Below are 24627 nucleotides of genomic sequence, written 5' to 3'. Positions count from 1 at the left end.
TACAACTTAATATTCTTTTAGTAGACAGATTTTCATCTTAATTATCGATAAAAATACAATTACAAAAATGTGAGATGGGGCGTGAGTAGAAATACGCACTCCTAGAAATCCAATAAGTAATAATACTAATAAATCCATTTCTTAATTCTGTATAGTTGGCTACTTTTTTCCATATCGTACGGACAAAGTCGTGTTTGATAGTTAGTGAAAAACAGTGGCAAAGGGTGGAAGTAGGCTGTTTAGATCCGCTATTAATAATGGAAATTATCATACGTATTAGTTTCCATTGAAATAAGATGACAATTTACAGATGGTGTTGGTTAATTTTAAAATTTCAATTAAGCCCCGCGAAATTGCGCCATAAGAGATAATAGTAAAAATATCTGTATATTTATAAAATATCTAAAATTATGCCATTAAATGATACATAATTTTGGATATTTTATAGAAAGAATAATATCTTTAAGGGGGGACATGCTCGTCGAAGGTCAAAATTGAGTTTTTATTGTATTTTCAAACCATGATCCTGGACACGTCTTAAACGTTGTAGATAATTTATTTATATAATTTTGAAGCCTTATTATCCTTTATAGTTATTTTAAACATTTGATGACTGCATAAAGTATTTTTGTTACATAAAATAGTATTCTTTTAAACCTCTCGCTCTGATGTTTTAGAATATAGTCATATTTCGGTACATAACTGTGCAGTGGTGTTAAGATTTTTTACGTTTATTAATTTTTAAACGCATTTATGAAACCATTAGTATAATTTATTGCGAGATAATTTTTGTAAAATATTCACGATAAAAAATTATATTGATAATCTCTGTGATCCCAAATTTGACAAGAATTAGGCATTTTATTATTCAAAAAATCGGCAAGATTAACACATTTGAAGATGATTCTAAAGATACTTATTATAAGCTATGTTTTTGACCATTTAAGTGTGATAAACATCTTATGAATAATGATTGCTTTATAATAATTATTGACCTAAGAATAAGGTAGTGTTTTTTTGAAATACGCCATTTCTTTTGTCATTCCCTAGTGGTTAAGCTACAACATACGGCCGTAGCCATAAATTGACAAACTATAATTATAGTAGGGAGTCAAATTATGTTAACGCGCGTGTTTGAACATGTACCTAACCGAATTTTTTTTTATTTTTTTTTAAACTGTACATGTTCAAACACGCGCGTCAATATCATTTTACTCCCTACTTCAATTGTAGTTTGTCAATTTATGGCTACGGCCGTATGTTGTAGCTTAACTACTGGGGAATGACAAAAGAAATGGCGTATTTCAAAAAAACACTACCTTATTCTTAGGTCAATAATTATTATAAAGCAATCATTATTCATAAGATGTTTATCACACTTGAATGGTCAAAGACATAACTTATAATAAATATCTTTAGAATCATCCTCAAATGTGTTAATCTTGCCGATTTTTTGAATAATAAAATGCCTAATTCTTGTCAAATTTGGGATCACAGAGATTATCAATATAATTTTTTATCGTGAATATTTTACAAAAATTATCTCGTAATAAATTATACTAATGGTTTTATAAATGCGTTTAAAAATTAATAAATGTAAAAAATCTTAACACCACTGCACAGTTATGTACCGAAATATGACTATATTCTAAAACATTATAGCGAGAGGTTTAAAAGAATTCTATTTTATGTAACAAAAATACGTTATGCAGTCATAAAATGTTTAAAATAACTATAAAGGATAATAAGGCTTTAAAATTATATCAATAGATTATCTACAACGTTTAAGGAGTGTCCAGGATCATGGTTTGAAAATACAATAAAAACTCAATTTTGACCTACGACGAGCACGTGGGCCGTTAATCTAGTATAGTTGGGTTTATGCAGGGCTTAAAAAAATGAATCAACAATATCAGTAATACCTATGTATTCTTAATCCAACGAAAACAAATAAGTATGAATGAAAAAGTGTCCACTATTTGGTCGAATCGCCCATAACATACCAAAACTATTATGGTTTTATTTAGGCAAGGTTTAATTGATTTTCAAAAACTAACCAACACCATCTGAAAATTGTAGTCCTAATTCAATAAAAACAAATACGAATGACTGACAACGTTTTATGTGCACTATTTATATCGGATCTTATCAGCCTACCTCCAACCTTCGCCACTTGGCGGCTCTCGTGGTGCAGTTGGCAAGGCGGTAGCCTTTCACCCGAGAGTTCTGGGTTCGATTCCCGGTCATGACAAAAACATTTATGTGTTTTTATCAAAGCCTGGGTGTTTGTGATTGTTCAAAATTACTAACAACCACCTTGTACGAAAAAGCAAGGACATGGTTATTAATAATTCTAAAAAAAAAAACCTTCGCCACTGGTAAATAATAATATTATACTAGTATCATACTCACAGTTTTATCTGTCATAGGCGGTAAGACTACGGTTTTTTCTAATATTTTCATAACTATTTTCCAAAGCTCTTTCAAAAGCCGCTTCAAGACTGTCTTTTCACAGGATTCAGCATACATAGTCAAGGAGCCATCCTATAAAAAAAATGTTACATTATTTAAATTTTGCATAATCAAACGATTCCATTAGGAGTCCAATTTTATTTTTACCACGTTTTTATTAGCTCGTATTGTTTGTCCGGTACAGATTTTTTCTTGTGCAGTACAAGTTTTTTCTTGTCTGTCCAAGATTTTTAACTAACTTCCCGACTAGCTAGACATTTGAAACTTTTAGAATATATCAGAACACGACGACATTGTATTTTTTTTAATACTTTTGGCCATCTTTAAGCAGAATTGAATTCATTTTCAGTTAATTCTGTTTTGTATGTTTCGGAAAAAAATTGTCAAAAGTAATATTTACTACTCACTATTATTGGTTGCTAAGTGGGTCCTAGCAACTAAATTATTAATATATACGTGCGTTACTATGGAAATCAACACAAAATGTCAAAATGACATTTCTGTATACTATAATATTTATTTGGTATTTCTATCAAGTACAATAAAAAGTTTTATTAATACATAGAATTGTCAAGTTTATATGATTCAACAGAAAATTAAAAAACGTGGTATATAAAAAGTTCTTTTTATCTTGTAATTATTATATTTTATGGCATATAAATTAATAATACTATGAAAGTGTTTGCTACCAAAATATCCATGAGTGGCCTCAAGACTTCGTCAGCTTCCGGTTGCGCTGCTCTCGGAGGGGCAGTTCCAGTCCCACTTCCGCCTTTTACTCCCTGCAGCAGGTCACCCAACTCTCGTACAGAGCCCGTGATTCGAGTTTCCAAACTGAAAAATTGTGAAAACAAGTTATTTATAATGTTTAGAAATTTTTATACACACAATCCGGTAAAGGGACACATATTTTTCAAAAATATGTTTTCTTATATCTATGTTTATAAGGTGATTTATTTTTAATATTATTACTGGTCATATAAGGGCATCAATTATTGCAGTAGTAGTATGGCATGGACACATACGCTTCAGAAAATGACATATTATGTATTGTGACCTAATCGGGATTGGATGACTGAACCCCTACTAATGTAATGATTAGGATTATGTATTGGTTATACCTATTAGCGAACAACACTGCAAGCTGGTCAAGGGATCCGTTGAGACTCTGTTGAAGTTCGTGCAGAATGTCTGCGGCGTCCGTCTCCAACCTCTCTCCGCCCATCTGTTCAAACATTCGCTCTAGTTGGACCCTCAGTTGTTGGATGTTGTTCATCAGTATGCATGCCTAGAAATTGGTGGTCAATTTTACAACCCATATGCTTAGGATATAATTAGAAAGATTCATATAAAAAGTATTGTAATTCAGTTTTTAGTCAACGCATCAAAAATGATGTGGTGGTGTTTACGATAAACTTTAGAAAAAAACTACCTACATTCAGTATAGTAACAGGTGTTTTTATGCACCGTGCCGATTTTGTTTTGCCATCATTTTTGTTGGTAGCATGGTAGTCGGTTGTAATTTGACTGCTATATAGTTTGAATGCTGGCAATTTATTGTAGAGAATGTGACAAAACAAAAACGCGTTATGATCATTAAATCTTTTTATCATAAAATACCTCTTTTCCTTAATTATGAATGGTGATGCTTATTTTGATCTGTTAACTGTCAGAATTATCAGTTATGGTGAACAAAAAACTGACGAGTAATTCAGGAATGACCTCTACATCATCGTGGAATTACTTTTTGATATAAAATTAGGACTAGCGGCATCATTGGATCATTTTTTTTCAAATATAACTGATACGCAAATACAGTAAATAAAGGAAGTGTATGAAAAAAAGAAGACGAACCACTAATTTACAGCAGGCACAAAAGAAATTGATTTTTGAACCACTTTGAATGCGAACTTTAGAGTTGATTCTGTGTGGGATTTAGTAATTCAAATGCGTTGATTTGACTTACACTTCTCTAATATATGCATATAATATATGTATTATGGTTCATTTGGCATGTTTCACACATTTTTCGATAAGTGATCGATATTGAACGATGTTTCAAAACTTTAATTTCCGAAATGAATAAAAAAAGTTGACAGTGGTTGTATGTATATTTTTAACATGAGTGTACAATATTTTGTTGCTTGCACTACGGTGGAAAAAAATTGAACAAAGCATTTTCTGGACGAATAATGCCAAATTTTCGTAATATGATTCGATCACTCCATTTAATAGTACCAGATTGTTTTCTTTAAAATTGTTTAAAGAAACAGTTATAGAAAACAATCATTAAAACTTCCAATAGCTGAACCGCTACGTTCGCGAAGAAATCGGTCAAATTACCCAAGAAATGTGCCAAAATCTAAAGAAAATGTAGTCTAAAAAAGACGTATTTATACAGAAGCCAGAGAAGGCTATTTGGCTAAAATAATTTATCACTTATATCAAAAATAATGTAAATAATAATCTATGAAAAATATAAAACGCATTTAATTTACAACTTATTTAAAAATAAAATTGATACCGTACATAAAAACAAACACGTAGGTATTTAATTTACAAAAGTATTTAATACTAAATCTTTTTGTATCAAGTCAGAAAATTCATGAATGTTTATTTGGTAATAATAACTAATGACTCTTCACTTACTATTCTTTCTTCTTTTAGGTGTTCGGGGAAGTCTTTCTTTGCAATATCCGCATACGCAATGAGGACCTTGACGATGGTCTTTGCGAATCGCTTCATGTACCTCTTCCAGATCTCAGGGTCGGGGCACTCCAGCTTTGAGACCACGTCAAAGCACTGCGTCAGTTGGGTGAACACGTCGACTACAGAGTTCGAGAACAGAGCGTGTTCGCTTGATTTCTGGAACTGTTTCAGAGAAAACATTGATTTAGTTTACACATTATAAAAATAAATACTTTCAATAATACATAATATTATTTAATTTATATTTTATAAGAAACTTCAAAATCAATGATCAAAAAAACCTCCAAAATTATATGATAGATAATCAAAATAATAAATGTTTTGTTACTAGATAAAATTTTATTATTTTTATGGCATATTGATATTAAAAAATATACAATTGATTACATGTTCTCCGTACCTGGGCATGTAAATACTTGTATATACCAACTGGCAGTGGTATGAATTGACATTATGTTATTTCATATTTCAATAAACCATTACAATATTAAAATGATACAGTTATTTTTACATAAAAAAATAATACGATAGTTGGAGCTCAGAAGCCGAGCGTTTGATTAATATTTTTGGTTGCTAAATTATTATATTATCAAAAACAATTGTAACTCTTATATAATTTAAACCAACAAAGCCTTACGCCGTAGATGTACGTAAACGTGTCCTACAGAAATCTGGAAAACGAAGTATTATATACCCGATATATACTTTCCAATATTTATTTAATTTAGTGTTTCAATTTAACAAAACAAAATAATAGACATATAGCACCAGAGGAAGAATACTAAGATATCTTTTTTTAATTATTACTTAGGAAATATTTATGACTTACTCCATCTTTCTTATCTCGATTGAAGGCGCCATTGAGATATTCTAATGAAACATCATCATTTTCATTGAGCCACTGCATCACGAACGGTTCGAACCATGCAGGGTATTCGGGAACAGCCCCACAATAAGGTGGAACATCCTTCACGTAGTTCGTATGCAGCCATTTCACCTGAAATTAAAACGTTGATAATCGATTTTGTATACCTAATAAATCAATATCTGTTATGCGCAACCAAAATTATATTTTAATACACATGTGGCATAATATACTTCATGATAACTTCATAAATAACATCTTGATAAAAAAAATAACCCATGATTTACGATGCATATTATTTTTAAATGTTTGTAGTTATAAGTATAGTAGTAGTTATATTGGAGAACCCGGCCTATAACTGATTCTTAAGTCGCGTGGTAAAAATCCGTCAAACAGTACTGCAAGACGTGATACAGATTGTCTGCTACCCACTTAATATTTGTGACACAGAAAAATACACATGCTTTTGTATAAAATATAAACATGCATAATATGTCCACGTTATATATCCACGCTCTTTCAGTTGTATACAATAACGTAACAGGACAGGTGAAGTATTACTCGTAGTTGTCTTAGTTGTGAATGGCGTGCAATAAAATATACCATATTCAGGAACAAATAAGTTATTTAAGATTTTCTAAAGATCTTGCACCTGTAGAGTAAACCGTCACTTTAAAGTATCTTAGTAGACAGTTTATTGCTTAGCTATAGTAACAACTACTAAATCGTAAAAATTGTAATCATAATATTATTAGCTTTAATTAAAATTTTGGTAAAATATAAATTTATAGTCAGGCAGTTATTTCATTTTTATAAATTTGCAATTTTCCTTAAAATACAAATTTTAAGCACGTTTTCGCATTTTTTTAAACACATTTTTTTCTTAGATTGTGTTACTGTCAATAATATTGCTAAAAAGATGCTGTATTAACCTTTCCTTTACGATGCAAATAAAACCCGTACGTTCCGGTGATGCCACCTTGGATTATCGTACGAAATTGACAAAATTAAAATAAATAAAATGGGAAATGACTATTTTGGCAACATAGATAATTCTAACAAGGCTTCTTTATCATTGTTTGACATTTGTTGTACACTCCTTACTTTCAAATATATTTCTCACAATTTAGTATGTCTCTCTTTGTTCCATATATTTTTAGATCTACTTTTGTTTCTTAATGGAATGCGATGCTCTGTTTGCAATGTGCATTTAAAATTTATGACAGGTAAATAAAATCATACAAATATTTATTAATTACATATTGTGTTTAATGGATAATACTAACGTTTTTCAAATGTATTACGTCATATTAATTAGATATAATATTGATTATCCTAGTAATAGTCGAAATGTTAAGATGACGGAGTGCATAATAATACCTGAAACATTTGCAGTTTATTGAGTTGGGTAACCAAAGGTGTCATTACAGTAACGGGAGTATTAAGTTAAAAATGACGATAATTTTATGTAGTACTCATTTCATTTTATTTAATAAACATCAAGACTGTTTTCATTCGCTTCAATCATATTATATCATAATCTGCTTAGGATAATGTGCTTATACATTTGGGCTACCTAGGCGATATTTATAGCCTATCCCCTTTATAAATAGTTATTATCGAGAGTGTGAGCATGATTTGTTGAAGGATGAACCTGGTTTCGGTGGCTTCGCGACCGACCGAGGCCAGGTTGGAGGTCTGGGTTAATGGATCTCTAGTAATGTATAAAGTGTTTCAAAGTGAACAATCAACACGAGGACGTCCGTCGACACAGGCCACCGCGCAGTTCTTCCGTGCAGTTGTCTTTCCTCATATCATAATGTGGAAAAGGTACATTACCTACAATATACTTACTATTTTGTTTTATTTTAATTCTTCGTTACCTACTATTTATTTCTCTATCATCTAATATTGAGTTAGGGATAATATGCTTACCTTGAAATGGAGATTCATATAGGCGGAAGACTTGCAAAGGCGATGTTGTTCGTGCTCCTCTAAAGCGTATTTCATGTCCACAGCGAACAGTCCCCACATTGTGGCCGCTGACAGCTATAATATTAAAAAAAACGATGTTCACAGTATCATAGAATATCAATTAATACCTTTACAATTTTATTCATTCCTCTTAAAACATAGTTGAATATCTTTGAATAAGTAAAAGAAATTCTCTTTCACGAAAAAAATATGTTGTAAAAATAGTCATGTTCACTTATAAATACTGATACTTCTAAAAAAATAAAATATTTGAATTTAGATTCTAGAAAAATAATGTGAAACTTACTTGACCAATATTTAATTCTTGCGGGAACTGGTTCAGTACAGGGGCATAACTATTTCTATCCTCTTCTATCACAGATACAATAAGTGCAATAAGTTTATGCCAAAAGTCGACGGTATCCAACTGCGGCCCGTGGTCCGATGGGTCACGTTTAGCTTCATTCGGATCGACCTGGAATGAAAATAACAAATTGTAATTAATTTAATACACCTATTTACATCATGTGCCGGTCAACGAGTCCTGTGAGTAAAAGAATTGTTAGAAAAATCCGTGACATACGAATCGATTGCGAAAATATAATTTCTTTATTTTTGTATACATTTTTTTCACAGGCCGTCAGTGTTATCGGTTAGGCCTTATTCACATGGCGCGCTTTGACTCGCACGCATTCCAGGTACATGTGACCTCTGTGACTGTCGCGCACGGTTGAGGTACAGATGACCTCATTGAGGTGTCCACATGCACTCGCGGCGAGACACGCGCCATGTGGACAAGGTCTTAGTGTACTTAAGTATGAGTACTTAAAATCACTTTTTTCCGACACGTTTATAGCATAATGGAAGGCGGTCATACATATCCACGGCTGTACATACATGACTGGTGGTGGTGGAAACCTAGGTAGTACCTCGCTATTGTCTTTTATCATTGTATCACTGTAATTTTGTTAATTCGTCAAATAAACACGCAACCGCTCTCAACAATCATACTTCAGTTCTTTACTCATCTCCTTATCACACCATCACCCGCTCACTTCCAAATACATCAATAAACAATTCAAAAATCACTATCAGGCAATCTGTATATTAAAATATTACGAAGTACCGACATAATTACTAACTACAGTGAATACGAAAGATCTCTTCTTGTCTTGTAAGTGAAAAACTGAATCGGAGATCATTTATTTGAAGACATTTTGTAACAACGCAAATATTAAATCATTATTATTATAAATACGTTGAATACTATCATAATAAATTAACTGTCAATTAAACATAGATTATTTTGCTTGTCAATAAATTTGGAGGGTCATCGTCGAGAAGTTGTATATACGATATGGTCCGATCACGGCCTACGAGATGGTATGAGCCACTCTATATCATCAGCTATCCAGGAGTAGTCAACCTGGTCCATACCGCCCACAATTTAGCGTTCTAGTTTTCATGGTGGGCGGTTGGGGCTTTTAGAAATTAGATATGACGAAGAAAGTAAACATAAATTCGATGATTGTGGATATGAAAACCTATGGCAAAATAAAAAAAATGCCTGTCTTATAGCCAAATAATGTAGAAAATGATATTCAGTTTATTGATACCTTTCTCTACCTCATATCTTGTCAAATCAGGCTAGTGATGTTAATCATATTATGACCAAAGAAAGAAACCGCCTGAATATTTCCGAAAGAGGAGACCTTCGTTTGTTCATCACAAAAATTGAGCCAGATATCCAGTATTTAGTGTCGCAGCATCAGCCTCAGGGATCTTATTAATAAGTTAATTAATTAAAATTTTCATCAGACTTCATGCTTCAATGTATGCAAAGTAAATTAAAAGATATAGATAGATTTATTTATATTTTATATTAGTAAGTATTTGGTAAGTACTTATTATTATATGCTTTAACTTGCTGTAACTCTGCTTTATAAATTTTATAAAGTAAAGTTACTTCCCTACTTTATTATTAACAATTACTGTGGAACCGGTGGGCGGTTAGAAAATTTTACTACTAACAGAGATACAAAAGTAAGCGGTAGGTATAAAAAGGTTGACTACCCGTATACGAATGGTTGAATGCAAGACTCGCTGGAGAAATATAATTAGTACATTATATAGAAGTATAAAGTCACAATCTTCAAAAGTGAAAGATATAAAAGCGAAGAAATAATAATCATACTATATTTATATTATATATAGTGGCAACAAAGAACTAGGAACCAAGAAGAGTGAAGTGAATAGGATCATAATATGGGCCTCCACATGGTAGAGGTTTGTATTAACAGATTTTGTTTTTTACGAGAAATGGATGTCAGCCACTTGCTCAACCTATTAGGTCTATACCCTGACTCACACACAAATTGAAAAACAATATGTGTACTTGCCAGACCCAGGATTCTTATCTGAGACCCACAGCGTGATAGTCCAACACTTAAGCCGTGCGGCCACGGTTAATTAGGCTAATTTACCTGTACATTTACACACTGTTATTATATTCCATCGATACAAGATTATTAATCATATTTCAGAGAATAAAAATTATCTATAATGGATATATATACACAATATATAATATAATATTACATTTTAGCTTTAAACATGGTATGATAACTCATACTTGTAGGCTACATTCTTTCAAAAAACGCTTTAATGTTTGGCTGAGCTATAAACATCACAAGATTAGGTTGTAAGTAATAATTTTGACTTCTTAAAAAAAGTATCGTATATTGATTGTCGTGTAAGTATTTTCATAAGTTCCGTTTTCAATAATTTGTTCAGCTAAGAATGGATTACCGAGTTGTACTTAGAGACACTCAATATTTGCCAAGTGTTGTAAAACTTATAATCGGCTCTCAGAGCTCTTAATCATCTAAAGTTAAGATACTTACTAGTTTCTTCTTAACCAAGTCGTATTGTTTGAAAACAGAAAGATTTATAGTGTCTGGTTAAATATTTCTAATCTTTGAATCTACTTAAGTTATTATTTATCGGTATATTTTTTATCCTTGGATGACTTTGGCATATCTTTTATTCATCTGGGAGACGAAACTTTATATTACCAACGTGTATTCATAAGCTTGGGAGATAAATTAATAAAATAAGACCACAAATCTTGCTTCTTTGAAATGCATTTTTACCGAAACTGAGGAGTTATTTTTACATAAATATTGCAAATATACATTAATTACACTTCTTGAAGAAAAATTGGGATATCATGACAATCATAATAATATGATATTACGAATTTGCTGCTGCTATAATATAATAATATAGTATATACTATTATCATATTATTGAATCATTGAAATATAAAAGTGTTGAAATCAATTGGCGATATAAATTAATATTGTTAACAAATCATTCAATCGTGACGTCAAAACACATACAATTTGAAGGTGAATTAAATATCACATTTTAGTTGTTACTTGAGTGAGTATAATGAAAATATTCTTTAGACACTCAAAAATTACAAATCTTGAGTCTGGAAGGATTATTTTTATAATATTACAGGTAGGCTTACCATAATTATGAAACTCTACACCGAGACAAGAACAGGATATATGACAAAGAAACTAATTTAACCACGAAAAATTGTTTTAAAATATGTACAAAAAAAGAATGCAGACCTTCAGCAGCATAAATTTAGATTATTTTATTTATCTATTGTACCAGTCCGCACTTCTCGCTGGAATATACTTTTTTCGCACCTGTCTGTCTCATCACATAATATACGCTACTACGGTCAATCATGACACTTTATTATTGACAATTATTCATACGCGTAACAACCGGGACCAATGTGTGAAACCGAGACAATCCCGGTCAAACCGGGACGTAAGGTAAGCCTAATTATAGGAAGATAATAAAAAAAATAAAAATTAAAAGAGTAACATTTTAAAAATCACTGTCAGAAATATGCCAGTGAAATTTCGATTGCACAATATAATAAATCTATATTTTCCTTAAATAGAAAATATATCGTGCTCGAATGAAAGAAGCTGTAAAATATAAGCATTTATTTGAACATATTATACGGTGCTCCAGAGAAAAGCTCGAGGGAATAAATTTATGATATAGAGTGAAGATGCATTTTACGTTGTCTTTCTTCTACGAGGAAAATACATTATGCCATTATATTATATACTTCTACGGGTACAGCAAAACTCTGAGACAAAAGATATTTGAAACAGGGAATATTTACGAGTTACTAAAATTTGAAAATATATCTTTAGACTGTTATTAACAAAATTTTGGGAATACGTTAATGCCGTTGCGAATGGGTGAGCGACTTCTAAAGCACTTCATAAAACCGTAATTAAATTTTACAATCCATAATATCTAGTCTATAAAATAATGAAAATCTTGAATAAAAAAGACATTTCGTAAGTGAAAAATGCGTTACTGAATTGATTAAATTTGATTTATAATAATAATATTTTCATGGCACGTGTTTAAAAATAAAATCAAATATGTAACGGTCGATTATAAAAGCTTTTTTGTCATTTAAAAACTCCAATAATATATAAATGTCTGTGTGTGTTTTTCACGATTGAAGTTAATGAATCATTACAAATCGCCAAGATTCAGCGATCCTTGTATTCCGTCGTCTGCATAACTGAAGGTATTTATACCTTCACTATTTTCACCCGGTCGAGTTGGGGACGTATTCACTGACGATAAGTCCCAATAAATACGCACTATTTTTTCTTTTATATTTCCTAATATATTATGTAGTATTTGTAACAGTTTTTTTTTATTATGGTGGACATTATAAACAAGAATACCACGAATAAATATGTTGATAATAACGTTGATTGTTTTTAATAATATGTAAAGTAACTAATGAGGAATGCTTGGGTCCCGTGTATTATAAGTATAACAAATCATCCTCACATATTATAGTAATGTTTTCACCAAGTACTAATGTAACTTCTTTTCATACCTTCCCCGCAACTATACCAATAATACTTGCACAAGTGACACCGAATAATAGTTAAATGGGTCAGAACTCAGAAACAGGATATGTTTTATAAGCTGTTATTGCAAAAAGTACACACAAAATCTGAAAAAACGCATCAATAAGGTAATTCTAAATTAAAATTGTCAATCATTCATTAATAAATTTCCATCCGCAGAGTGTTTGAAGTCATTACTTTCAAGCCACTATCTGCGTATGTGAATAACACGAGTATAATTAGTAAGTAAGAAGAGCGAGAACTTATCATCAGTATCAAAGTACGAACTTTAATTAGCATCCATGATCCCAAAATTACCATCATCCCTACCCATACATACAGTCCGTTAATTTATAACCATAATACATATATTATACATCGGTTGGGCCAATTATATTCGCATTCCATCCTTATTTCCCATCTCTCTCAAATCTCAGTGTTATTGTCACAAGATCAAGTAACCGACAGTCACTGTGATACAAATAACATGCAGTTACATCTACATAGCGGACGAGAGCAGGCCTCTGATAGATTATCGTCGCTAGTAATTTAATTGAAAATACTGAGTGATTCAGAAGTTGTTCGTCAGCATGATAATAGTGTGACTATCGGATACTTCTGAATACCATGCCTAGCCGTGATACCGGCCCAAGTCAGCTCAAGGATACGATCGAGCGCATGTTGCCGCACTACATTAACAATCGAGTGATTGAAAACATTCTGTAAGAATTTCGTTGCACTAAGTCTGTTAAGGCTTGAGTGAACCTCTCATCTTCTTCAATCATACAGATCGTCGTCATTCATCCATCCTTATATATCATCCATAAAACTGTGTACCAAGTGCTGCGAACAGGGTGAACCAAAACAAACAATACCACGCGAGTGACAGTGAAACCCGATCACGGAGCGATCATCAAAATCATCAAAAAGGTCAGTGTCTGGCATTCAGTTAAATCGCCACCACACCTAGATCCGGACTCCTCATCATTCTTAAAATTATACAGTCTACTGCGAAAAGCGCTACCATACACGTCATTATGTAGAAACATCGAATATAGGCATGTTATTATAATACACTATCACAGTCTTATATAGGGAATCCAATCCCGGGATCCCGAGCTATTTTCGATACCTATGAATCCCGGGATTGATAAACATAATCCCGGGATTTCGGGATTGATTTTTTTATCAATTTTTATGGAAAATATAACAGAAAAAATACTTTTAATACAAAATAACTACATTAGAAATAAACTGAGTTTGAATGAAGTTTGATGTGTAGGTTGCCGATTCATTTTATTTTTTCACATAGATTATTAAAAATGAGAAAGATTGGTAAAAAAAACAATGCTTCGCACTTTTAACAAAGTAATTCCACCATAATATCATACGTTTTACGGCAGTTTCATATTTGGCTGACTAATTAGATTTATGAAGCGAAAAGGCCATAAGTACGCCATGATTATTTGCTTTACTATTTTAAATCTCGTTGATCTATTCATTATGTCTTTACTATCAGAAATAGCAATCTCATATTAAATTCACATTATTATTTATATTACAATATTATTTACTCCATTAAACTTGTGTATTTCCAAGATTTAACGTATACAATATTAACAATAAATGTCTTAAATACTCGTAGTATAAATTATACTAGATTTATTTTTGACCGATTTTATCAATGTTATTTGTAAATATAAAAATTTTATATTAAAAATGGAAAAAAATCCCAATCCCGGGACCAGTCCCGGGATCCCGGGATTATCAAATTGTAATCCCGAAATCCCGGGATCAGAATTTTGGCTCGGGATTGGATTCCCTAGTCTTATACGAGAAAATTCGTAATAGTTTAATATATATTATTATTTATTAAGAATTTTTGAACAAGGCATGTGTTGGTATACAATTACCTAGTTAAGATTTACGTATTCAATATCATCCTTTAAAATGAAAACTGAAGTATAGTAATAAATAATGAAATTTCATGTTACCTGAAACTCTCTGTTGTACAGTTCATAGCAGTTCTCGAAGAGAAATTGATACGTAGAACGTAAACATGCTTTGACACAATCCTTTACTACAGTGGAAGCTCTTGGAGGACTACTCAGTTCTTGTACCTGAAAAATCACAAAAGAACATGTAAATTTCATCAATAAACATACTCATAATATTATAATAATAAAAATAAAGGCAGCAATAGGATTATATTACGAGAGGTATATGTATTTCTTTTATATTATTGATGTTAATTTCATAAAGTTTTTTACATAATATTCTATACATTGAAAGATAGTAGCATAGACAAGACTATGAATTTATCTAAATATTCTAAATAGTGCTATCATTAACGCAGGACGTTTTTAACTCAGTGTAGTTCTGAAAAATGAATGAATGTTTAATAAATGCTTTTTTTTCATTTATTGGAGCTCCATTTATTATTTAATATATATGTATTATATACATGAGTTTCGTCATATTTTAAAGGAAAACAAGCTTTTACGTGTTTTGTAAAAATAAATAAATTAAATCTCCACCATAAAGGAAAGAACATATTTCATTAAATTTAAGATATAGCGGAATACAATCAAAATTCCTTAGATAGATTAAAAATTAGAGATCATAGATATACTAGATGCCGTAGACTTTCCTTCCAGAAAAAGAGACGAAGTTTTTATTTATTTAAAAAAATACACGTTGAGCACATTACAAATTATTAATTCAGGACGTTCACAACATAACATTTAAAATAAAAAGTACAAGTAAATCAACTAGAGACAAAACAAGGTAGAGAAAAAAAAACAAAGCAAAAAAAATAATTTTATAAAAAATAAATAAGAAATTTAAAAGTAAAAAAAAATACAAATTAAATAATAAAATATAATTTTAAAAACAGAATGCATAAATGCATCGCTAAAAATGTTTAGATCTCTAGGGAGTGCATTGACCAGCCGCACAGCCCTCGCTATTGATGCCTGCTGAGTCTGACACGAAGAAACAGCTTTCACCCAAAATAGGTCATGCGACCACGCATGAAATTGACGGGTGCATAAAAATTCAAATTTATCAGAATATCGGTATATTACGGCCAGCAAAGATTGTGACACTATCAATCGGATTAATGGCTCAGTAGAAGAATATTCTGCGAACCTAGTATGATAATGATTACAAACCAGCTTTAGCATACGTTGGAAAAAAAGATCAGAGTTTATTTCAAAGATGCTCAGCCAAAAATTCATGATTGAGAAAGAGAACAGACGACTAGGCAGAGTGTAGGTGTCTGAGATGGCCAAAGTACACCCAGGACTGTAGCGGTGGGTAGTAATTTTTGCGTAAATGGGTTGTTTGCGTAAATGGGGTTAGATTGTTTAGGCTTAAGTATCATCTCCTCCGTAGCAAAAATGTGTCAGAAATAATTCTGTGACGAAGTTTTTCGTAGTTCGTGATTTTTTTATGAAACTACTAAATACTTGTTTCTAATTATTATTCTCATGGAAAGCTGAAAATTATCACGCCTTTAGATTGATTATATAAAAGATTTTGTTATGTTTTTTTCAGAAAAGAAGACAAAAATAAATTATAATATGACCTATACTGTTAAAATTAAAAAAAAAATGAATATAGTAAAGAAATAAGTTCACTGTCCTACGACAAAACAAAATAGAACATTTCTGACGATATAAAAATGGAAAGTATTTTTAATAATAACTTGAAAAAAAAAATACATAATCAAATTACACTGTTTGTTTATAGGCCCGGAACCGGAAAGAGAATCATGGTTTTTTCCCCATTCTATTGAACAAATCAACTGGAAATAATTTGCATAGGACGTAGGCCTATCAAAATTGCTACTTTGGCTAACCAACAAAATATAATATATACATAGGTAGATGTTTATTAAATATCATTTTATAATATTCTATATAATATTGTATATGTGTACATGTATATTTATGATATATTTACATAGGGTTGTATCCAATATAGATTGTAGGTTTGAAGAAAATATGCTAAAAATAACCTTTTTCTAAAGAAATATAATAGTGAAAGTTAAGTAAAAACATAATCCATAACATACCAATTTTTATATACATTTTGAAAATATAGATACACACTTTGTTGAGCTTAGTTAGTATTTCCGTTTTTAATTTACCATCAAAAATATACTTACAAACTTTATATCGATCAATAAGAAAGTTAATTAAAAAGTTTTATCCTCGTCACTATCGAACACTATCATGTTGTTTTGATAGTAGTGTTATTTATTTGGTCATCAAAAAGCTCTAAATAAATGGTTTAACAACTATAAAATCTTTCGGTTTAAGCAGTGTAAATAAGAGTAATGTAGTATATTATAAATAAAGAAAATGAGAATACAGATATGAAAAGACAGTCACACTAATAATTATATAATTATTGTTATGTACATACCTTCATTCTGAAGAAGGTGATACTCGTTAAAAGGTCTACAGTGCTTTTGAGGTCCATAAGTTTTTCTTGGCTGGAAGCTGGAAAGTTGTTTCTGTACATGGAGAGATCTATCCGCAGCGAATTGTGGAGCTGGTCGAGAAGCTTTACGAACTTTTCTTTCTGTTATATTGAATAAACAATAAACAATAATTAACATACAAAATATATTATAGGCACTCTCATTTAAATTTATATTTAAAATAAAATATTACTTATTTTTTAAATTGAAATAAGGATAGTTATTTTGTATTTACAATAAATTGCAAACTAGTCTTCAGTATTTACAGACGCATTTTAGTATTAAAAACGACTATACAACACTTATAACATAATATTATATATAAAAGATAACTTCCGTAATGACAAATTGAATACGTAATTTTTCTTTTACGTATAAAACAATCAGAAATTTTTAATAGCTATGGTTTAGCATGAAAAGAAAGCGATCGGATATATTTTTTAAAATGTCTTATATGTCGAAATAATAATAAATTGAATCACGTACATAACTATTAAGTTGTTTAACTCAAGTATGACTTCAATTACTGAGATATTACTATGACAATCTGAATAGACTATATTTTTTGATATAGTTGAATTTTAAAATTAGTGCAGCGGAATATAATATTATGATATTGGTAGTGTTTGTTACACGGAAATTATCTGGTCATTCGGTTGATTAGACATCATATATATATACGTCTATAATTATGACAGAAAGGTACCAACAAATTAGTCATTTCAATCAATATTTGCCTCAGCATGAAAGTGATGGTAAAAAACTACGATTAGTTTTGATTTAGTACACCAACAATATTTATGTCGAGAAGCTTGCTGAAGAGAGGTCACGCATCATGTGCGGTTTAGGGCATTTTCACGAGTTCAATAAAGTTTCCTTCTTCTTTGTGTAGTATGTTAAGTTTACTTGACATTGGTTAATACATTCGATTATAAACATTACTATTATGCGCTATGTGGAACAGTTCCTCCGTCCTCGTATTTTTTCATGCCTCCCAATCGAATTTTACTGAATTATTTGGATTTAAATTCAATGAATTATTTAGAAACAAAAGTGTTATCTGATAACACCGCCTACAGCTTAAGAACTGTTGAGAAAATGGGTTTATGTTGTGTTTATTTAAGCTCAGTATATTTTAGTGTCAACCTAAGGTTTTATTTACGGGCAACTTTCACCGAGAGGAAACCTGATTTAAAAAGTTACTTATAACAAAAAAGAAGTTTAAAACTTTTTGTAATGAATTACCCCAAAGTTGGAAGCGGCGAACCGGTCGCTGGCCGAAACAGCTGATGATGCAGTGGTGTGGGCGTAATACGCGTTGATATTCGCCAGGAGTGTGCTCATCACGGCGGGTACTCCGGCGCAAAGATACTTTGTCGAAAGACAGTGGAAATGCCTAGAAAAAATAACATTTATAGTATAATTATTTTATGTGATAACCAGTTTTTATAGCAATTATTTATATAGTACTGCTAATAGCTTATCATAAATTTACAATGTAATCACGAAGAAGCGACGTAGCTCGGATATGTGTACCAAAAGTATAAAATTCTGAACTTTTGTAGCATACAACAACAGATTTTATCGGTATGGATGACCCTTCTTTGTACTACAGCAATGATGCAACACCAGTCTATGCACTGCAGGTTTTATATTGCAGCATACGCAGGATTAGTGATCCCTTTGATAGAGTGATGTAAGTAGGTTAGTGAAATAGGTTATTGTTAGAGAAGTATACGGTATATTACAAATACCAAAAACTAATGAAAAAACCACAAGGGCTTTTATTCAGAAATATGCATTAAATGATGATTATTTAATTTATAAATCAATTTAATAATTGAGGCGTCTAATTCCAATAAGCGATAAGTCCACATTTGGTCAAAATCGAGAAAAAAATACGCACGTATTCTTTGTATAATTTTACACAATATGTATCGATCTATAAATTCCAAAGCGCGACAAAACCCTACGAAAAAAAAATTAAGTCTAGATTTATTACAAAAAGCGGCATGTCCGTGTTTCATATTATTTAAAGCTTGGTTGATTTCGCGCGTGTTTAAGTCAGCCAATAAGGGAACATTCAATGTTGGAAATGACGTCTCCCATGCTATAGCATCCGGTAAACTCATGACAGTGCCACGGAAATATGTGCATTATGCGGAAAAAAATGAGGTTCAAGTAGCGCTACGTCCAATATTATTTTGCTTATATTTATTACATTTGAGAGTTTATCGGCTGAAACAAATTGCCATTTGGTTCTAATTTTTACGTAGAATACAACGAAAAAAATAATCTCACTTCAAAACAAATAATTGAAGCTTGAAACATAAAAACGTTGTTTCCCGCAAATATCGAATTGTGGACTGGCTATTAAAATCATACGTGAAATAATGCATAAAAAATATATACAATTAACTAGTTTTATATTTGCATTATTTAACCCGATACAATCTAAAAACAATACTTATGGTAATAATGTATTATATCAAGGTACGAATATTTTAAATTAAGTTTTGTATATAACAGGAATACGGGAAAGTTGTCAATTTTTCAACACTTCTGAGAATCCTGAGATATCTTTGAATATACACTAAATAATACAACCGAATGGACTTGGTATGTATGTGGGGTTATTTTTGGATTTGTAATATTAAAAATATTTAAAAAAAAAAAGTAGCATGTAAGAATATTTGTTTAACTAATATAACATTTATACTATTGATATATCTCATTAGTTAATTACTTTAAATTTTCAATACGTTTTTCTCAGTATTGACGATTTTACACCTTTTAAATGTAGTGTAGATTAAGAACTAATGATCTATTATTGGGGTTTTATTGTACTATTTTAGTAATAGGAGTTTTTTATAAACACTTCAACTAATTAACTGTATTCGTTGTCAGTGTGTATTTACCGTTTTGTGAGTGCACATGGTGTCTGAAGATGCCAAAAGGCAAAACCCGGGTAGCAAAATCGACTCAAATGGAATACTTAAAAACTTAAATCCATTAGAATATTATACGAGAAATAAGAACACAGAAAATCAGTTACGAAATATTTACTGCTATAGTTATGTTTAAAATAATAAAATTACTGCCTACACTAAGTACTGAACGCAATTTTCTTCTAAAATACGAATAATGAAAGTACATTTCGTATAATAGAATATAATTGTTACACTCGAGCTCAGGGTAATGATGCATATTGTCGTCACATATTATGAACCAATATAGGCGCGAAAGTACAAGACGTTCGTTAGAGTTGTTAAGGCTTTAGCATAAAAGCTCAGTACTTGTCAACTACTGCGTTACGAGAAAATCACTGAAGTACTGGGTATTCACTGATCTTTATCTAATTTAATATTATGTAAAGATGATATTATTAAAACACATTTTTGAGAGAAATATTTCCCTACTCATTACATCATGTCTATGTTTATGCCAACGTTGTGCATTTTTTATGTATGTGATAAATTCGGCATTAACTGTAAAAGCGACTGCTAGTCCAATACCCTGTTTACACGTGCATGAATTTACCATTGACAGTAAGCATTATCGCGGCCTTAAGAAGAAAATGTATGGGTAAACATGTATTATCCTGCAGTTGCAAGCTTGCATGCATGAATCAAAAAAGTTTTGCAGCTTCTGAATTTTCATGCGACAGTAGGGATTTTTTCGATATGCGCCTGCGCAGTAGAATGATAGTGGCGAATCTGCCGGCAAAACAACAAACTATACTCATTTTGAGGTTAACCGATTTTCACTACCTGTCCAATAGTAGTATAAAATTACAATGTCGCGTCTCGACTTACTAAACTTAATAACTTAATAATGACGTCGTCGTCTTAATAAACTCACATGATAGACCATTTCAAACATTTTAACAACTTCAAAGTCAAATTACTCAAAACTAGTATTCTCCAGTTAGTGTGTTCTGCCAGAACAGAGACGATATTATATAATGAAAAAAATCGACGCTATAAACATAAACTATAATAAGTATATGTACCTATATCTTTCTAGTGGTGCTATGGTTTCGTTTTCAAAATATGTATCATCCAATCTAAACGAATTAAGTTTCAAAGCATATTTTGGTGAAGTCTAAATATTTAATAATTCATAATATAATAAATTGATAGAATCGGGGATTAACAGTGTAAAGTATTATAATGCAAAATGATTTGCAGTTTTTCTTATTTCTCTTTCATTACTATATTAAGACTCCGCCATGATGAACGTTTTGACGTTTTATTATTTGACCTAATATTTTTACCTACGTCACTGCCGTGAATGTTCAGATAAGTGTACATTTTTTATTCAAACTATTTTTTTTTTCATTTCATAAATAATAAAAAAAAATAAGAATGAAGCATTCTTTATTAAATACATACATACGATTTATTTTGTTCACAGATTAAAGCTAGGCTGGAGTGCTTTTGGCCGCCTGTGTCTAAAGCGCAATGTGTTCAACCAGTGTATGCTTCCCGTAATCACATATGCGTGTGAAACATGTGCAAGACCTTAGTGCAAAATCCACGGCTGTACAGACACGGCGGGTGGAGGAGGGTGTATTGGACTATAAGTAAAAGAGGGATCCACAAACTTAGAGTAGCATAACGTGGTATTGAGAAGTGCATGCTGGGCATAACGCGAAAGGACAAAAAGAGGAATGAGTTGATAAGGAAGTAGACAAGAGTTTGCGATATGATAGAGTTCATTAAAAGCCTGGACTGGACACATAGCTCGAAGAAGAGACAATCGTTTGACAAATTTAGTCATAAAGTGGTATCCAAGAGGTACAAAACGTCCGCAAGGTAGAGCTAGAGGCCGCTGGATCGATGAAATGATAAAGTACGTGGCTACGCAACGCACGAGACCGAGAGAAGTGGAAGCAGCTTGAAGAGGCCTTCATCCAGCAGTGGATAGATTCAGGCTGATGATGATCTTGATTTTAAATCACCTCAGAAACCTACATATCAGAATTATTTAAAAGAAATTTACGTTTCGGTCGTAAATAGCGGAGCGACTTCGATACCTTTTCTCTACATGATTTGATTCGTTTAGTCGCATTAAAAACGAATTTATCGTATGTTTTGTACGATGAACGTATTAACATACGTCATAGGGTTTGTTTATTTTTAAAACGCTCGTACGCCACGCGCCGAGTTCGCATTGCGGTTAATTCTTGTTCTTGTTGCGTGATATAATATTTTTTTTTCGACGTGCTCAGTGTTATTGTGATTTTCGCGAACAGAATTTCTTGATAAATAAAATGATTGGCGGAAAAGTAACATTTTCTCATTACGTTATTTTTTTTCATTCAAACGTTTGGTTAGCGGAAACAGAGGTAATAATGATAAATAAAATTGATTACGATGTTTCCGAAACGGCTGGAATATTATAAGATATTAAGATGACAGCTGTTTATAAGACCTATTATTAATCCTATACATATTTTTTTCAAAAAAAAAAAAATGGCATAATAATAACACTGGATCATTACACACACTCATTACATTCCGTACGTTGAGTTTTACTGTCTGACGTAGGTACTAATTTATAAAACTAAAACGTCTTAATTAATATAATTGGAATCAGTGTTACTTATATAATTATTATGAGGATTCTAAAAACAATAACGGTAGTTTAAAATGTGTATGTAGAATTTTTGAAGAAAATATTCTTAACTGTTATTTGTTAATCAACAAATATATCATATAAAAATTAATTTTTTCAGAAAGTAAGAAAGACATATAAGATATTTATTCAACGAACAATTTACAAGAATTGAGAATGTGAATTCCTTTATTCGACATCCATAATTTAAAAATACCTCAGAGATACTACCTATTTAAAATCATAACTTACTTAAAATACATAAGCCGCTAGCTAAAATAAACGCAAAATTGGGTAAAGCTTTTTAAGAATGTAAAAACTATTACATAGTTGATTTTCGTCGTAATTATATAGGAAGCATATTGGTCAATAATTGGTTAAGCACATTAGCGCGAATCCAGTGGATGCGGAATCGAGTCCCATCGGGCATCGTATTTTACAACGTTTTCTTATTTCATTATTTCTTATTTGTCCGGTGGTTGTTTGTCCGGTACAAATCTTGCAATAAATTTTTAACTAACTTCCCGACTAGCTAGACATTTGAAACTTTTTGAATTATAAGAACACTATGCCAATGCATTTTTTAAAACTTTTAGCCATCTTTAAGTAGAATTTAATTCATTTTCAGTTAATTCTGTTTTGTATGAAAAGTTATTTCGATACCATTATTGGTTGCTAGGGGGTCCTAGCAACCAAATTATTAGTATATACGTGCGTTACTATGGAAATCAATATGAAATGACATTTTAATATTCAGTATTTCTATCAAGTACAATTTTTTTTGATCGTTTAAGCCAGTCAAGTCAAGTTTATATGATTCAACAGTAAATTTAAAAAAGTTGTATATAAAAAGTTCTTTTTATCTTGTAATTATTTTAATATTTTTCTAGTGGGTATTTGTTTGAAATATTCTCAAATTATACATGTACAAAGTAGTTTATTTAAAATAATGTTTTTAGATAGCTATGCAGAGAAAGAAGTTATAATGTTCGATGATTTTCTGTTTATTATTCACATTATGAAGTCAACTTATCATATTTAGTTAAAATTATGTATGCCGATATAAATAAAGAATGCCAATGAAAATGAAAGATGATATTCCTAATGGCACCCTAATTATAAATGTGCGTATATCATGCGTAATGAGAGACACAAATCTGTCTCCTTGGTATAAGTACGGAGAAATATAAACAACTAAGCAAGTATCGTTATTACGTCCTATATATTTTGGCACTATAACACTTTGTGGGTAATGGACATATCCATGAAAGAGTCCCTTATATCTACTACAATCCCTCTCTAATGTAAAAAATATCGTATCTCTTTCTACACAATCTGGAGTTTATCCGCTGAAGTCTAGATCTCGCATTTCTCCTTTTCTCTTCCCGTTTATTAAAAAGCAGCCTCATATATGAATGGGCATCTTCAATTCTTGAGAAATGGCATACCATAACGGAATCACCCCATTTTCACAGGTAAGCCAACGCGCACTGTTCATGGTTATGAATGATCTTCGTCTCTGGGGCCAA

General features: G+C 31.3%; 1 protein-coding gene across 1 annotated transcript in view; it reads right to left on the bottom strand.

The window, feature by feature from the left end:
- The window catches only part of unc-13 (protein unc13 homolog), a 364668-nt gene that overhangs the window by 13419 nt on the left and 326622 nt on the right, over positions 1-24627 (bottom strand). The window contains exons 12-21 of the mRNA XM_085945792.1: positions 18725-18875; positions 17422-17580; positions 14985-15110; positions 8328-8495; positions 7982-8095; positions 6011-6178; positions 5122-5343; positions 3594-3760; positions 3162-3306; positions 2413-2544 (exon numbers count right to left, since the gene is read on the bottom strand). Coding sequence (XP_085801918.1) covers positions 2413-2544; positions 3162-3306; positions 3594-3760; positions 5122-5343; positions 6011-6178; positions 7982-8095; positions 8328-8495; positions 14985-15110; positions 17422-17580; positions 18725-18875 — 1552 coding nt within the window. The remainder of the gene's footprint in view (positions 1-2412; positions 2545-3161; positions 3307-3593; positions 3761-5121; positions 5344-6010; positions 6179-7981; positions 8096-8327; positions 8496-14984; positions 15111-17421; positions 17581-18724; positions 18876-24627) is intronic.

This window comes from Rhyacophila brunnea, unplaced genomic scaffold (assembly GCF_057557595.1).
Source record: "Rhyacophila brunnea isolate RB1 unplaced genomic scaffold, BYU_Rbru_1.0 scaffold_19, whole genome shotgun sequence".
Taxonomy (NCBI): domain Eukaryota; kingdom Metazoa; phylum Arthropoda; class Insecta; order Trichoptera; family Rhyacophilidae; genus Rhyacophila; species Rhyacophila brunnea.
This window is presented reverse-complemented; position numbering and strand designations above follow the sequence as displayed.